Source organism: Arvicanthis niloticus, chromosome 14 (genome assembly GCF_011762505.2).
Source record: "Arvicanthis niloticus isolate mArvNil1 chromosome 14, mArvNil1.pat.X, whole genome shotgun sequence".
Lineage (NCBI taxonomy): Eukaryota > Metazoa > Chordata > Mammalia > Rodentia > Muridae > Arvicanthis > Arvicanthis niloticus.
The window spans coordinates 13,944,807-13,961,576 of record NC_047671.1 but is presented as its reverse complement, the minus strand read 5'-3'; the positions used below and the strand labels follow the sequence as shown (position 1 = coordinate 13,961,576).

The 16,770-nt window shown below is 49.9% G+C and overlaps 1 protein-coding gene across 8 annotated transcripts in view; it reads right to left on the bottom strand.

Annotated features, from left to right (window-relative positions):
• Positions 1-16,770, bottom strand: part of Ctif (cap binding complex dependent translation initiation factor) — a 266,010-nt gene that overhangs the window by 170,318 nt on the left and 78,922 nt on the right. For all 8 annotated transcript variants that reach the window (XM_034518416.2, XM_034518412.2, XM_034518413.2 and 5 more), the window contains 2 exons: positions 5,979-6,052; positions 4,968-5,072 (listed from right to left, as the gene is read on the bottom strand). In XM_034518416.2, coding sequence (XP_034374307.1) covers positions 4,968-5,072; positions 5,979-6,052 — 179 coding nt within the window. The remainder of the gene's footprint in view (positions 1-4,967; positions 5,073-5,978; positions 6,053-16,770) is intronic.

Below are 16,770 nucleotides of genomic sequence, written 5' to 3'. Positions count from 1 at the left end.
TGGCCCTGCTCTCACCCACTCAGCCAAGGAAAGGACCCCAGGGGTGGATTCCCGTAGCCCTCCTGCAACATACACCTGCAGGGAGGTAAGCGATGAACCCACTGATGGCCCCCTCCAGGCACAGCTGCTATGTTCCCAGCTAATGACTGCCCCACCCCCACAATTCCTGAAAACACCAGTTCATTTGACCTCATTGCACCAAAGGAAAAACATCAGCAAATACAGAGACCAAACAACCATCTCAAAGTCACACAGGCAGGCAGGAGACGGCAGAAACACAGCGTAGCCTCCATCTCCTCGTTTGTCTTCACTCCTGTAACACCAGCCACTCAGCTATATTGTGTGTTCTGTATTCAGGGTCTCTGTGGATGGGTGTGCCTGCAGACTGGGAATGCTGGCCCAGTTCACTGCCCAAAGCCCTTACTCTTTTGCATATTTAAAGGTACAGCTGCTAGCCCCGGACTGCCGGAGTTTGGACTCCAGAAGCATCCCTTCCTGAGGGACTCTGAATCACTTTCTTAGAACTCTGTTTCTTCATTGGAAGACGGGGATAATAAAAGTGCCTGAAATCATCACCTGGTTCATGGGTTAAAATGATAAGAAGATAAGGCACAAGGTGAGTATATCCCTCCTGCTGCAGCCAGTCCTGCTGCTAGCATGTGAGCAGAGAGGAGACCCATCAGAGCCTAGATCAGAGGCTGCCCCAGGTCCGTTTCTCATCTCTGACTCTCCCCACGGACAAACACCTCCAGCGTCAACTCAAATTCCAGAGTAATTTTCTCATTTGTTTAAGTATCTGCCTAGCATCGCTTTGCCTAGCATTGCTTCTGGTTTCCTGTCAAGGAAAACAACCCAGATGTGGTTCCAGACAGACACCTCAGAGCTCTTGGTAAGAGCAAATTGGAAACTCACCTCCTAGGGCTGTGAACATAAAATTTCCACTAGAGGGCAGCATAAGACAAGAGTCCCAAAGTCAGGGTGTGTGTGTGTGTGTGTGTGTGTGTGTGTGTGTCCCCAAAGTCAGGGTGTGTGTGTGTCTATGTGTCAGCATAAGACAAGAGTCCCAAAAGTCAGGGTGTGTGTGTGTGTGTGTGTGTGTGTCTATGTGTCAGCATAAGACAAGAGTCCCAAAAGTCAGGGTGTGTGTGTGTGTGTGTGTGTGTGTGTGTGTCTGTCTGTCTGTCTGTCTGTCTGTCTGTCTGTCCTGAAATCCAGACAGGAAAAAAAATCTGGCAGGCCAAACTAGCAAAGGCTTAGGTGGAAGAAAACAAGGACCTGGCCCTGGCCTCCATTAGACCATTCTTTTCTTCAACAGGCATGGCTACACTTAGGCTAGGGGACTAGCCTGACACCTAGGTTCAGCAAGCATGGAACTGGTGGGAGATAGCCCAATGGAACTGTGGCCACTACCCTCCCATCCAGGGCACAAGGCAGTGTGATGCAGGAACCCAGAGGGGCAGGGTATAGAGGTGATGGACAGAGGGCAGGAAGGACAGTCTGAGAGAATAGTGAAGAAAGTCACAGGCCATTGAGTGAAAGGCACAGTAAAGCCAGGAGCTAAAATCAGTTACACTGCAAGCTGGGCTTCGGGCTTCATTTTGCTGGAGAACCAAGTATGTGTTGAAGCAGAGGGCGTGCCGAGCAGGTACCTGGAATGGTTCAGGCTCAGGCAGGTGGAGATGGAGCACACAGGGCATGTGGAGGGTGTGACAGGTGTAAGGTGAGAAGAGACAGGCCAGGCCGCGGCTGCCACACCCATTGTGAAGTGCTGGGCCACAGTGAGGAAGCAGAGGAAAGCCGGGCTGGACCACGCAGCCATCTTTGGACTAATCATTCTGCCTGACAGTGATGGACTGACCTGCAAAAGCACCAACTGTGTGCCATGCACAGGCCATAGATGTTGGGAAGAAGGAGCTGGGGGAACTGGCCCCACTGGAATGGGTGATACCACTCTTAAAGGTCTCATGTGGGTAAAACACTCCTGGGAACTAAACACACCAGGTGGAATTGGGCTCGGAGCCCGTGGCAGACTCCATTGAACAAGTACGGGCCTGGCCTTTGCCCTGTCACCTAAGCAGTCTGAGGTCAGCAGTGGGTATTGTACAGAGGCCAGCTCTGACCACTAGCCTGCCTGACCAGGGTGAGACTTCCTACGAAGCTGCAGGTGTGGCAGGCAGATGGAGGCTGCAGGCCAGCTGAGTCACTGCTGCCAGTGGGGTTGCCAAGGCAACAGCTCGCTCCAGTTCTGTCCCTCTACGGGAACACAGGCTGTGGGAAGCCTTGGCAACCTGCTTCTGAGGGAGGTTGCAGTGGCTGGACACGTGGAGTTCATCCTTCACATGGCAAGGCTAAGGGGGACAGAGTTCCTGTCCTAGCTACAAGGTGGCCACAGGGCACTGCCCATAAATCCTGAGTGGCAGGGTAAGTCCAGGGCCAGGGCGTCCACCCTAGAGAGGTGAGCCAGCTTCTGCTGGTGGGCGAGCCTAGCCAAAGAAGTAGGACCTGCAGCTGGTGAATGGGAGTGGCCTGGTCTTCTGGCTTTAGACAGGACAGTGTTGTTGGGCACAGAATAATCTTCCCTGTGTGGCCATTAATCAGCGCCTCCCACAACCTGCTCATGATGGAGCTGCTCTTCTCATGAGGAAGCTGACACACCCTGTGTCAGCCCAGGAAGTGGCACTATTAGGAGGTGTGGCCTTGTTGGTGTAGGTGTCACTGTGGGTGTGGGCTTTAAGACCCTCATCCTAGCTGCTTGAAAGCCAGTATTTTGCTAGCAGCCTTCCAATGAAAATATCAGCTCCTACACCATGCCTGCCTGGATGCTGCCATGCTCTCACCTTTATGATACTAGAAGGAACCTCTGAGCCTGTAAGCCGGCCCCAATTAAATGTCCTTTATAAGACTTGCCTTGGTCATGGTGTCTGCTCACAGCAGTAAAACTCTGCCTAATACACACCCATTCGCCACTCACAGATTAAAGTGCTACTGTCACCTACATTTCCCAAGTCTCAGCTTTCCCACTGGTGTCACCAGACATGCTCCCAGGGGACACAAAGGAGGGACAGGAGCTGCCCAGGAAATATCTCCGCAGTGCTCCTTAGAGATTTTACCTTCCAGAGTCCCTCATTTTCACCTCATTTCGTGGGCATTTTATTTAACTTTTTCTGAACTCCCTCACTTCTGGCCCATGAAATGGGGTGAGACCGTCACTGCTCCCAGGTTCCTGCTCGGTACCTCTTATGCCACCGAGAGGCATGGCCTCTATGGATGGGAAGGCCATCCTTCCCATCCTGCTAGAGGACACGTGACACACAGTAAGACACCCCATTATGTCGGTTATGTTCCGTGCTAGAGTAACAGGGAGCGGGCAGCAAGAACAGGAGGAAAAGCAAATAAGATTATCACAGTAAAACTGAGTCCCAAAGTGGGAAACTGAGGCTGAGGATGGGAAAAACCAGAAGTCTTTTATACTGTGATGCACAATATTCAGCTTTGGGAACAATGTGACAAAATATAACAAAATAGCTCCTGAAAGAGTTACCCAGAGTTCCCGCATGGCTGAGCAACTCCAGAAGAGACCTAAACAGATCCAGCTCAGGATGGCATGTCCCAAGCAGTAGTTTTTATAGAAGCCCAAAGGAAAGGACCCAAATTTTCACCAGTGGATGAATAAGTAAACAATGGTGGAGTAGCTGGCACCATGGAGTATCACTCAGCTGCTCCATGGAGTGTCACTCAGCTATTCCATGGAGTGTCACTCAGCTGCTCCATGGAGTGTCACTCAGCTACTCCATGGAGTATCACTCAGCTACAAAAAGGAATGGGTCCATGGATACTTGTGATTAAACCTTGATAACACCGAGAAGAAAGACAACAGACAAAAAGGACACAAATGATTCCGACTCTATAACACCCAGAAAAAAACTAAATTCACAGAAATGGAAAGCAGATTGGTGGTTACCAAGGGTTGGGGAGGGGCTGGACATGAGGTTATGACTGGGAGTGGCCACACTGTATGGGGGCAGCAAGAAGACAGAGGCAGTGATTGTAGAACTTTGTAAACACGCTCAATGCTGTCAAATCGCTGTTTAAAGTGGTTGATCTTATATTATATAAACTTTACCTCTGTAAAAATTACTTTTAAAAAGCTGAAAAGTAGCAATGGCTATTTGTCTCACATCCGTGCTGGCTGGTACCACATACGTGTCCTGAGGGCAGCTCAGGCAGAGACCACCTTTTAAAAGGCAGGTAATACTTATCCCTGGAGTCAACCAGGGTGAGACAGGCCAATGTCTGCACTGGGACCAGTTCCCAAACAGGGCTCCTGTGTCGGCAGGCAGGTCAGCATCTCCCTGGGAGCTCGTGTGAAGTTGAGTCTCCAGCCTCTACTGGATATGTCTAACTATTTAACACTGAAGCAAGACAAAGTCATCTATACAGTTGAAGCTCAAGAGTCTTGAAAATCAAGTACACACACACACACACACACACACACACACACACACACCCCACAACCTACCTCACAGTGTCTTAAGGAAGTTTTCACTTTTGAATTGAACTTAAATTCATAGCTATTCTTGGCTGCATGCAGCCGTAAGCTGTCCACCAATTGCAGGCATGGCTTCGGGGGAAGGTACCTCACACCTACCGAATCTGAGACTTGGGTGGGTCCTTTTCTGGTGTTCAAGGAAACCTCCCAGATGCTCCAGTGGCTGACCTATGGGAGCAGCTACTTGACAAGAGACACTTCTTATGTCTGCTCAGGGGCAGGCATATGGCTGGTGGGGGGATGGAGGAATTCTCTAGAAAAGCCAGTACACCTGCAGTCCTGGGCTGAGCAGGGAGGACACTGAGGACACAGGTTCACTCCACTTCCCCTGTGCAGTGGAACAAAGCCCTGCCCTCACCCCCGCCCCCTTACTCCTCTCCATGTAAGAGCCCCTCCCCTTCCCCCCCAGAGTCCTTACCCTTCTCTGTCGATGTGTGGCAGGGGCTGCTTGGGTGTGTGGCGGACCTTTCGATGAAACTGGGTGAAATCCAGCTTTTCAGGCTGCAGGTCCCAGGTGGCACCACTAGGGTGTGAGAGAGGGAGACAAATACAAGGATATCTTAATACAGGCTAGGCAGGGGCTTCAGTGGGCGGGGAGGACCTGTTCAGACCCCACTTGGGATGGAACTCAAGGTATCAGGCCTTCACCTTCCTTCAACTCTGCTGCAGGAAAATACATGCTTCCCAAACATGAATGTGGGCTGGCTGCCCACTCTGTAGGGATCCCCAACAACCCAATTTGTTTCATGCCTACATTTAAGAAGGGCTGGAAAGAGAAGGACAAACACCTGTCACCAGCGCACAGAATGGTGCTCAGGATAAGGTAAGCAGGGCTCGCTCCCGTGTTCCCGTCCTGGAGGCCTCTCCAAGGTGAGTCTGCAGTCAGGAAGCCCAGAGTTGGGTAGCTCAGGGGATGGGGCAGAGATGACTGATGACTGGCCATTTATGGCCCAAGGCCACTACCGTATGTCCCTTGTCCTGAGGAGTCTGGTCAATCCCAAGCACCATCAGGAACCTTCTAAAATCTGAACCAGTCAGTCTTGCTTTTGTGTGTGTGTTGCTAAGGAGAAAACCTCATGCATGCCTTGAAGACAATCCACCACTGGACTACAGAGCCCAGTCCCTCTTCTCTGTTGACTGGAAGGTGGGAAGGGTTGGGGGGTGGGGGGGCGGTGACATCCCTGCCTCCCAATACAGCCGTGTGCCCCTTCTTCTGTACTCCCACTGTCTCCAGTCCCTCTTCTGCTCTTCCCCTCCCTGTCAGTCTGTCTGTCTTCCTTTTGACCTCTCCCCTTTGGCTCTTCCTTTCTTGGAGCCCCTGTGAGCAGCTCTCCTTCCTCCAGCTTCATCTCTGTCTCCATACTGGATCTGCCCCATATGGCAGGAGACCCCACCAGCCCTGGACATCAGACAAAAAGGAGGAAGTTACCTGAAGGAATCAAAGGTATTGGCGGCCCAGATATCTGTGCCCAGCATGTCCAGGGAGTTGTCTTTGTTGCCATTCTGAAAGAGACAAGGAGAGGGGCTGGCGTCACTTATGGGGCCAGGACCCTGAAAACAACTGGGTAGAGGCTCACAGTAGGTCAAGCCTGAGACGGCCACTGGGGCTCTCTCTGACACCTAAGGTTGGCTAGCCTGCATGGGTTGGGGGTGGAGGGAATATTCACCTAAGGGAATATTGCAGCAGAAGCAGCAGGAGGACACTGTTGGGGACTGCAGGCCTCCTCCCACGCACAGGCCTTCACTGAGATGCTGTTTCTAGAGGTGTGTGGTCAGGACTCAACATGCCCACACCTCTGCTGCTGAAGCCTGGGACCGTTCTCAAGGCCTCATACCCAGCAGACACTCTGTGTGACTGTACAGCATTCGCCACCACTGCCTGGTGACAGTGGTTCCTCCTGGCCAAGGGCTCCAATAAGCCAGGCATGCTGAAGCATCCATGCAGGAGTGGAGTTTTTAATCATTTAAGCTTTGCCTCCTAAGAAGCCCCACAGACCAAGGCTGAATTTCCTGCTCTCGTCCATTGTGTCCTTGGAGGCTTCCTACGTGGCTCACCCCACAGACAGGAAAAGCTTTCCTTGGTACTATTTCTATAATGTGGTTTCTGCTCTCTGGGTGCTGATCAGCCCAGCAAACCCTCCAACCCCCAACTTCATTCTGACAGCCTCCACCATTTCCCCAAGCCTAACGTCCAACATCGTGCAGGTCAGAGACACAGGAGGCCAGCCCTAGGTGTAAACTCGTGCTTGCAACAGAACTGAGTACAGACATCCCTAGAGGCGACCACACAAGACTACAGCAGCATCCTTGCAGTACTGCTGGGCCAGGAGCCACCTGCCTGCCTGCCAGCAGCTGACGGCACAGAAGAGCTGCCATGGTCACACACTATGACACAGCAGGGAGAATACACAAACACAAGCAACACACCACTGCACAGACAAACCCCACAGACAATGCGGAGAAGAAATACAAAGGAGCACTGGCTATAAGATGTAATTTACATAAAGTTTCAGGACAGAAAAACTAAGCTGTGGTTACAGAAGTCAAGTGGGAGGGGACACTAAAGAAACTGACCCAATGTTCTATTTGGCCCAGGCGAACTGGACCAATAGGAGACATTGCTTTTCTTTAGGTGTCCTATGTTTAGTGATCTGGTGCTGTCCCAGGTCCTCCCGTAGGACCCAATCTACTGATTATCTCTGAGGATTGGTCCATCCCAGGACCACCATTACTCAGAGCCACTAGCTCTTGTGAAAAGGGGCATGTTCCATATGTTCTTGGGCAGTACTGATGCAACATGGAGGAGGGGCCATAGCCCGGCCACAGAGCTGGTGTGTGAGGACCTGTTCTCAGCTACAGCATGACCTATGCTGTAATACAGAGCCCAGCATGACCTGGACTCTGATTGGGGCAGCGGAGTAGCACCAACGTAAAGGCACTGCCACGGTGCTGTGGGAAATGCCCTATGTGAGACAAAACAATGGCTAGGATGTTGCTAGGAAACAGGTTGTTTTTACTACAATTTTATTTTCCCGGTGTGGTACATGTAGTCTGCTGATGACTGAAACTTTACTATGTAGCTCATGATTGTCTATGTATACATACCACACACATTGTACATGTAGATACCACACACATCACACACATATATACCATATACATCATACATATATACACCATGCATATACACATCACATGCATCATACACACACACTCCCCAAATAGGCTATACATATATAAACCACACATTCCAAACATATACATACTACAGATGTGTGTTTGTGTGTGTATATATATATATACATATATTATATATATATTGGATAGTTTTATGTTCACTTGACAGAAAGCTAAAGTCATCAGAGAGGAGGAAACCTTAAATCAAAAAAAAAAAAAAATGCTTCCATAAGATCCTGCTGTAGGCCAGCCTGTAGGGTATTTTCTTAATTAGTGATTGATGGAGGGCCCGCCCATTGTGGGTAGGGCCATCCCTGAGCTGGAGGTCCTAGCTTCTATAAGAAAGCAGGCTCAGTAAGCCCTGGGGAGCAAGGAAGCAAGCAAGCAGCACCCTTCCATGGCCTCTGCATCAGCTCTTGCCTCCAGGTTCCTCCTCTTTTTGAATTCCTGTCTTGACTTTCTTCAATGATGAACAGTGATGTGGAAATGTAAGTCAAATAAACCCTTTCCTCCTCAAGTTGCTTTTGGCTACGGAGTTTTATAACAGCCATAGTAATCCTAACTAAGACATATATAGATACAATAATATATCAATATATCAATATATATATATACCACACATACCATACATCCACACACTATATATGCATATATACATGTACATACCATATATACATACACATACACACCACAAACTATACATATACATGTCATATATATCATACATATATACCCCACATATAATATAGATAACACACACACACATATATATATACACACACACACACATATCACATACCATACATATACAGACTGCACACAATATACATGCCACACACCATACACTATTTATCATACACAACACATATTATGCATATACACACTATACATATGCACATACCATACAAAAAGATACTACATATACCATATATATGCATACTGTATACCATACATATTGTACCACATACCACATACATACATACCACACACAACATACATATGCATAACACATGTCATACATATACACACCACACATACATACATCACACATCATATGAATACCCACCATATGACATATGTATACACACTACACACACTATACATAGATGTGCGTACACATGCATCATCTGTTCAGTCCTCTTAATGCTCGCAGACATCAAAGAAGTGCAAAGTGGTGGGGGCTACAGGCAGACTCCATCAGCTACCTGGCTTCTGGAACATCATGCCAGGAGCCAGCTGCCCTCCCCATGTGACCCCATGACTTGCACAGAGAAGTGACTGTCACACTGGGGCAGAGAGGAAGGAGCTCAGAGTTAGGCTCACCCCAGCACATCCCGATCCCACAATCCTCTAGGCTCCTGCTATGGGAATCTCAGTTTCCCCACTGCCTCATGGGTAACAGGAAGCGACACTGTGTGGCTTGGACTTCATCCTGTTTGTGACAGCCTAGAAGTCACTCTAGGCTGAAGAATGCATGGAACTGGCTTTCTCTCTGCCACAGAGTACCCTTCCCGGACTCAGAAGTACGGGGGGGGGGGGGGGCACTTGCTCCACACAACCCTTCCACCACAAGTAAGCGTCCTCCCTCTGGTGAATCCAGCTCAACATTTCTGTGGCTCTGCAGCTCCCCAAGTAGCGGTGGCTCCAGACCTTCAGACACTGTGCACAGCTGCAATGCCTACCTCAGAGTGGGAGCTGATCCCTTCCCAAGTGCCCCCCAGCACAGCTCCCTGGGGTGCTCCAGAAAGACTAATTCTCAGATGCTAGTGTGCATCAGAATAGCTCTGGATGGCAGTGCTGGTAGTTCAAATGTAGTCCATCTGGAGTGGTCCAGAACACACCTTTAGAAACTAACCCTTACTCCTTTGGGGTCTGAAGGAACTGTAGAGGTGGGGTAGTCAAAAAGGCTCCTTATCAAATATTTGGGACACAATGAATTAGCAAACTTTGAAATTGTCAATATGTAGCAGCTTATTAGGAGTTTGGGCATGGGGGAGTGTGTGAGGAGAGCAAGGGAGTGAGGCCAGTGAACAGTGGATGGCCACAGGCTAGCTTTCTTTGAATACCCAGCCTGTGGCAAGTTGTGTGTGTGTGTGTGTGTGTGTGTGTGTGTGTGTGTGTGTGTGTGTGTGTGTGTGTGTATAATGAGAATTCCAGGCTGTGCATTTGGAGATTGGGCAGAACCTGGCTGAACAGGGCACAGGACATCAGGAGGATTCCCCTATCACCAGGAACGTTGAAAGTAATGCTCTAACTGGAGAATTGGGGGTGTGCCTATTGGATTCACCCAGCATCTCTGTTGCATGCAGAATGGGGAAGCCCTGAGACCCAGCCCTGGCCCTAGATGCCCATGAGTGTTGTGGCATTAGAAGCCTGGTTGAACAGACCCTGATTCCAGGCACTACAGAGACACACGTGGTGCAGTCTGGTGACTCAGCAGTCCACAGGCTTTCCGTCTCAGCCCATTCCGCTCTCTATGCAGAATGCGGCCACACTGGATTATCTCACTTCTCAGGCCAAGTTCCCAGGGATTAACTTGAGAGCCCTGTCCCCTGCCTGTTTTGCAGCCCATACAATTGCATTAACAGAGGTCCTGGGTAGACTCGGGGTCCTGAAGCTATAGTCCCTGCCCCTTATAGGGGTGGGGTCAGAGGAATGGGAAGAAGGGTGAGTGGTAGCACATCACTAAGAGCCTTGAGATGACAAGTCTGGTTACCCAAATGGCCAACTTAGGGGACACAGTAGCCAGGGACACCTTCAGCTGGCAGTAGGGTTTAGGGTGATAGAAAAGACAGAGTCCACGCCTGAGCCTGCTCCACGGGGCCTCAGCCAAGTCACTGTGGCCCCATGGACACCATTTTCCTCATGTCTCTAGAGCATGTAGACTAGACGGGCAATTCCTGATGGGGTGAGAATGCAGGCAGCTGGACAAAGAAGAGGTACTGGTTTATGTCAGGTTTCACAGGCGCAACACAAAATGTTCAGAAAGGAAGGCCCCAAAGTTACCTCCTAGGCCACATATGGAACTTTGCAGGTGACTAAAGCTTTGCTACTAAAGGCTTGAGGGTGACTTGGATGTGTTCCATCACGGACAATGAAGGGGACACATGTGGAGGGACGTAAAGAGACAACCACTATACATCCACTGCTCCCCCACCCCGTTTGTGTGTGTGTGTGTACGTGTGCTCACGTGTACACACACACGCCCGCACACCACACACACACACACACACACACACACACACCACACGCACACGCACACGCACACGCACACGCACACGCCAGCACTCAAATGGCAGTGCAAAAGGACCAGGCATGTTCAATGCCTTGCAACAGAGGCGTCTTTGAGACGAGATGGGCAGAGCAGAGGACAGAGCTGGGGTCAGGAAAAGGAGCACCTACTCCCTTCACTCCGGAGCTTCTTGTTTCTCTGCCCATCTCTCTTTTTCCACTCAAAGGGCAGGAGAGATGGAGACAGGCTGAAGCCCATAGTCAAGTTATTCCTCCTGGGTCAGCCCTCCCCGTTACCATCTGCTGACATGCAACGGAGGTTTTAAGTGGGTTGTGCTAGCTGACTCTGCCCCAAGCTGAGCCACATCACAAGCCACTCCTAGCTGGCTATTGTCGGGGCTTCACTGAAACAGTAGGTCCCCACTATTGTCCTTGGTCCCAGCTGTACCCCAACAGCACCCCACCCTCCGATATTGCCTCCTTGAATCAGGAAGCCTTCCTTATCTCCACCCAGGTCCACATCTCTCCTAGTAGCACCAGACTCAAACCATGGAGGGCTGAGCAGGAAATGGAGACCATGCAGCCTGGGTCTACTTAAAGCAGGTGGGCAGAGGACTGGCAGGGAGAGAGTGGGTGCCAAACCTCTTCTTCCTGACTTTGAGACTTTCCACTTGCCATGGCCATTCTGAGAGGAGCATAATAATATCTCAGTGCGGGTTTAGCTTGCATTTTCCTAACGGCTAGCAATGCTGACAGGCCACAAAAGATTCTGAAGAAACAGAGCTCTATACTTTAAAAGGCTAAGCTATGTTTAAATGGCTGTTTGAACTTGCAAGAAATATACATTGGCACAGACTTATAAGAAATAATACAGAGTCCAGCTTCCCTCCACAGAGAAACACATAAAAGTATAACTCGGTGTCACCTTCAAGATACTGACACTGATACAGCCAGGGAACATGGTGTTGCCATCACTTGGGGTTCCCTCTGTGGACCTTTTCTGGCCACACCATTTCTATCCGCCTCTACTCCCTCTCCAGCACCGAGCAACAATGACATGCCCTCACATCCATAACATTACAGAAATGGCGTCATGGAGTGTGCAGCTGTAGGGAACTAGGTTTTTCCCATACAGCATGATCTGGAGATTCACCCAGGGCCACAGGCTACTTCCCACTGGTGAGCACCAGAGCACTGACTACTCACCCACTGAAGAAACAGTTGGGCTGTGTCTTAGTTAGGGTTACTCTTGCTGTGATGAAACACCATGACCAAAATGTTGGGAGAGGAAAAGGTTTATTCAGCCTACACAACCACAACCACAACCACAACCACAACCACAACCACAACCATTCACCATCAAAGGAAGTCAGGGCAGAAACTCAAGCTGAGCAGGAATCTGGAGACAACCACTGAAGTAGAGATCATGGAAGAACACTGCTTACTGGCTTGCTCAGTCTGTTGTCTTGCAGAACCCAGGACCAATGTGGGGCCGTGTGGGGTGTCTTGGTTTTTGGTGTGGCAAAAGCCTTGAACCCCGGCCCCAATGGGGCAATGGCAGGTGTTTGGCCACGCCCCCAAAACCCAGGGTCCTGACACGTGGCCTAAGACCTCCGTTTGATCTGCGCCATTCAGTCATGTAGGCTATACAGCCCCTCCCAAAGAGGTGTCACCAGCACAGGTAGAGGGCGTGACTACAGGCCTCAGCCCTAGAGAGATTTCCATATTAATGAGGTACCTAGAGGCCAGAGGGGGTAGCCAATTACGTATTCCTTTTCCCAGGCCCTCTCCCTCCTCCCCCCCCATTTAACTCAGATCTGCCTTGATTTTTTTTGGGGGGGGGGTGTGCACATCCAGATTCAACTATCATCGTCATGTCAATCAAGATTTTAGAATCCCGGACTTTCTCGTGTCTACTGGGGCCTGTCGTGGAGGATGTCCCTGGGTCCTGCCCGCTGGGTACAGCAGACCGACAGTCCAGGGATGGAGCCATTCACAATGGGGTGGACCGTTGCCCATCAAGCACTGATTAAGATGATACTCTATAGCCAGATCTTAGGGTGGCTCCCTCCTTTCAGATGACTCCAGCTTGTGTCAAACTGACATAAGACTAGCCAGCACAGGGCTCTCTCAGTTTCCCACTCAGATAAAGCTGCTACAAACTTGATGTATGAATATAAGCCTTCATTTTTTTCTGGGACAAACACCCAGGAGAACATGGGCAGGATCACATGGTTCTCGATGGTTTCATTTTCTTTCTTTTAATGAAACCGACGAACGTGTGGAATGGCTGTGTTTTAGACCCCCCCACCTGCTGCATTCTCGCCAGCTGTCAGGTGTGGGGATGTCTCGCGAGTCGGTTTGCGTGTCTCTGAGGTCTAGTGTCGGGGAGGATCTTCTGTGTGCTCAGTTCCTGTCTGCAGTTCCTCGGTGGAAATGTCTCTTCGTATTTCTCTCTCATGGGGTAACTAATGAGTTCTGAGAGTTTCTTCAACATCCTACAAGTCCTTTGTCAGATGTGAGGTGTTCGCACACGCGCTCTCTCTCTCTGCCTAAGGCCTACCCCTTCATCCTCTCTGTGTGGTCTTTTCCAGGGCACAGGTTTAATTTTGATGAAGGTTGACTTAACATCTCAGGGTTGGCATTAATCACCGATCTTTGTCACTGTTCTGAATCTCCTGATTCTTGCTATGACAAATGGCTTCTGATAGAAATTCGGATACTTTTCGTGTTACGAGACAGACTTCTATTTCAAACTTTGTGTCAGCCAGCTTGCTGAGACACCAGCTCCGCCAGGGAGAGAGGTCAGTGGGTAGGAAACCAAGCATTTACACAAAGGAATGACAAAAGGGATTCATCAGGAGTGAGAGCTTCACGTTCAAAGGCTGGGCTACATATAGCACATACCAAATGGATGGGGCACCTGGCCTGCAGCAAGAGCCACCAAGGCAAGACCCTCTGAGCTCTTCTCTCAATGTGCTGATGGGTAAAAATGGTAGCTATGAAGCTAGGCATAGTGGCACATGCCTGTAGTCCTGGCACTCAGAAGGCTGATGTGGGAAGACCATGAGTTTTAGACCAGCCCGGTTATATAGTGACATCCTAACTCAGAAAAACGCAGCTGCACCATCCAGCTGGGTTCCAGTGGGCTGTCTGAAGTTACCTAAGATTTGGGATTGCTTGTTACACAGCATCATGGCTATACTGACTGACGCAAGGCACTGACTTCATCCATATAGAACAACAGAGAAACACAGAAGATATTGGTTGACAAGACTGGACAACAGTTCCGACATCTCAGCCTAGCAGACACCTCTGCGTTCATCATGCTCAGCCCCTCTAGTTAGTACCACCCGGCATGAGACATCTCTGCTAGCTGTTCTTGCTTGTTCCTACCACCCCAGCACTCCAATACAATGCCCAACTTCTTTTTTGCTAATCTTCCCTTCACCTTTCCCTCTTCCCCCCCTTTCCATCTACTGGAGCACTCTACTTGTTCCCAAGGGAAGGGATCAATTCTCATGTCCTTCCCAGAGACCGACAGGGCCATTCTTTAGAATGACTATAGATAGTTCCTGGGTCATGTCTGTTGAGGGCAATTCAGATACACATCTTGAGTCCACTTTGGATTAATGACTTTTTCCAAGCAGGCGATGACACAGAAGGCTCCAACAGCTGTATGTTGGCCACAGTATTGCTCAGTAAGTACCAACTCCATGGAGAGCAGGGTACGAACATGGAGATTTCTCCCTACTACACAGACACCTTTAAGGACCAGATGCTTTTACTTAGGTATCAAGCGTACTAACAACTCCTTAACAAACACATCCTGCCATTGCTGGATATCAGCCAGCTAAGAAGGTTGTGTCTGCCGTTCTTGTCAGGACCAGGGGGACTGGAGTGTCTGATGTCCTCCTAGCTGCCATCTGCTATCCTTTGAGCCTGTCAGGGTTGAACCAGCTTGCAGCTTGGCACAGAAACCCAGACCTATGCCAACATCTTATTGGTAGAAGAGGTAATTAGAACAGTGTTACTCCAGGGTCACCTCAGGGCAAGACTCTTGCCTGCTCATATTGGGATGTCCTACACCACACCCATCATTCCAGAAAAAATGGAATTATGGGACATCAGCCATAGCCTGACATCATTTCTCACACTCCCCCAGATTTCCCAGGGTGTCAGGAATTGTCAACTATCTGATAAGAAGGTATGCCGATCAGGTTCCCAGCAATGACTCCATTGTCGTGAAAGCCAACTGCCAGGGGCCACCAAATCCTCGGGAAGTCCATCTCAAGATCTAAACAGAAGCTCTGTTGCTTTTTATACTCTCATTCCCTTCCCTTGGCATGTGAGAGCTGATGGAGCAGACCCCTTCCAGGCTGCACATGGCCAAGGTCTCTGAATGTGCTGCCACTGGTCTCTCTTTTCAGAAGCTGTCCCTTCAGCTGTTACCATATGTTTCCCTACTGCAGTGACAGCCAGGACATGTCCCATCATCTCCACCGAATGACTAGTGATAGCAACCTCTTGGAAAGAGGAGGCAGGGTGGGAAACTGCCAGATATGGTTGAATCCCAGTTTCTGGCAGCTGGATGGCTCTTTTTTTTTTTTTTTTTTTTTTTTGCTGATCTAGACTCCCTTCTTCCCACTTCATAGGATGCAGGCTACTCCTGACTTGCCTGAAAGCATCTAGAGAGGCAAGGTATCGTTTGGAAATAGTTGAAATAACCAAAGAATGAGAGTGTTGCCTGCTGTAGGGAAATGACCACCTCACGGCGTGGCTGATCCCCACGGGTGGCGCCCACCCCTAGGCTTCTGGTTCAGGGCCAGGCAATGCCATGCTTGCCTCGGCAAGCCCACTAGACCTGCCCCATCCTCACCTCCTCCTGATGACCTCTGCATTCTTGGTACCCGTGGCCCAGGTGTGTCAGTCAGAGGGGTAGCTTGCTCTTAGCAGTAACTGCAAGCTGGGTGTTTAGAGCAACCTCGTTACCCTAACTCCAGAAAGCTCAGCCTCTGTGAGGTCGAAGGAAAGGGGTCTGCTGGGACTGTCTGCATAGCTGAGCCTTGGCCAGTTCCAGGCAGGGTCAGCACCGTTACTGAGCCCAGTGCCTGCAAGGCCTTGTGATAGGGGCTTGGGACATGAAGCCAGTGGCACAACTCTTCTTAGGGTTGCTTGGCTGAGGGGGCAGATGGAGGTTCCAGGAACAGTTTGACAGTGATGTGAATTAGTGTGAGGGTGTTTGCCTATATAGCAGAGTGCAATAAGGAAGAATTTGGGTGTGCTAATGCAGGGAAGATACCCATGCCTAGCTGATATACCCCTCTCCACCAAAGCTCCAAGACCGGGCAGGGCAGCCATAGGCCAGCTACCTGGGCTTTCTTGTGATGGGCTCTAACCCCTCCCTAGAGGTCTTTTGTTGAGGTTTGCTCTGTTGCTATGTATTATAATGCTAAAGTCTGTACCAGAAGGTCTACCTCACCACTGGGGAGGTAGCCAGGCCAACAGAAAAGTAGATTAGCCCCCCTCCCCCGTAATTGTCAAAGTCAAACAAAATAACCATAGTCTGAGTCTCATTCATTTGTAAGCTAGTCAGGGATAAGTTTAAATTGGTTGTACTACAATCTTCTCAGGATGGCGGCTCCAAGCGGAGAGACAAGATTCTAGGGATGAGATACAGGGTGGCACTCCTGCTTGTGGGGGATGGAGATGCCAGGAGATAGCATGGGTCATGGAAGAAAGCCAAACCCAAGAATAGCAGACCAAGCAGAGAGGAGGCTGGAGCCAGCCTGACCTTGCTCAACAGCTAGATT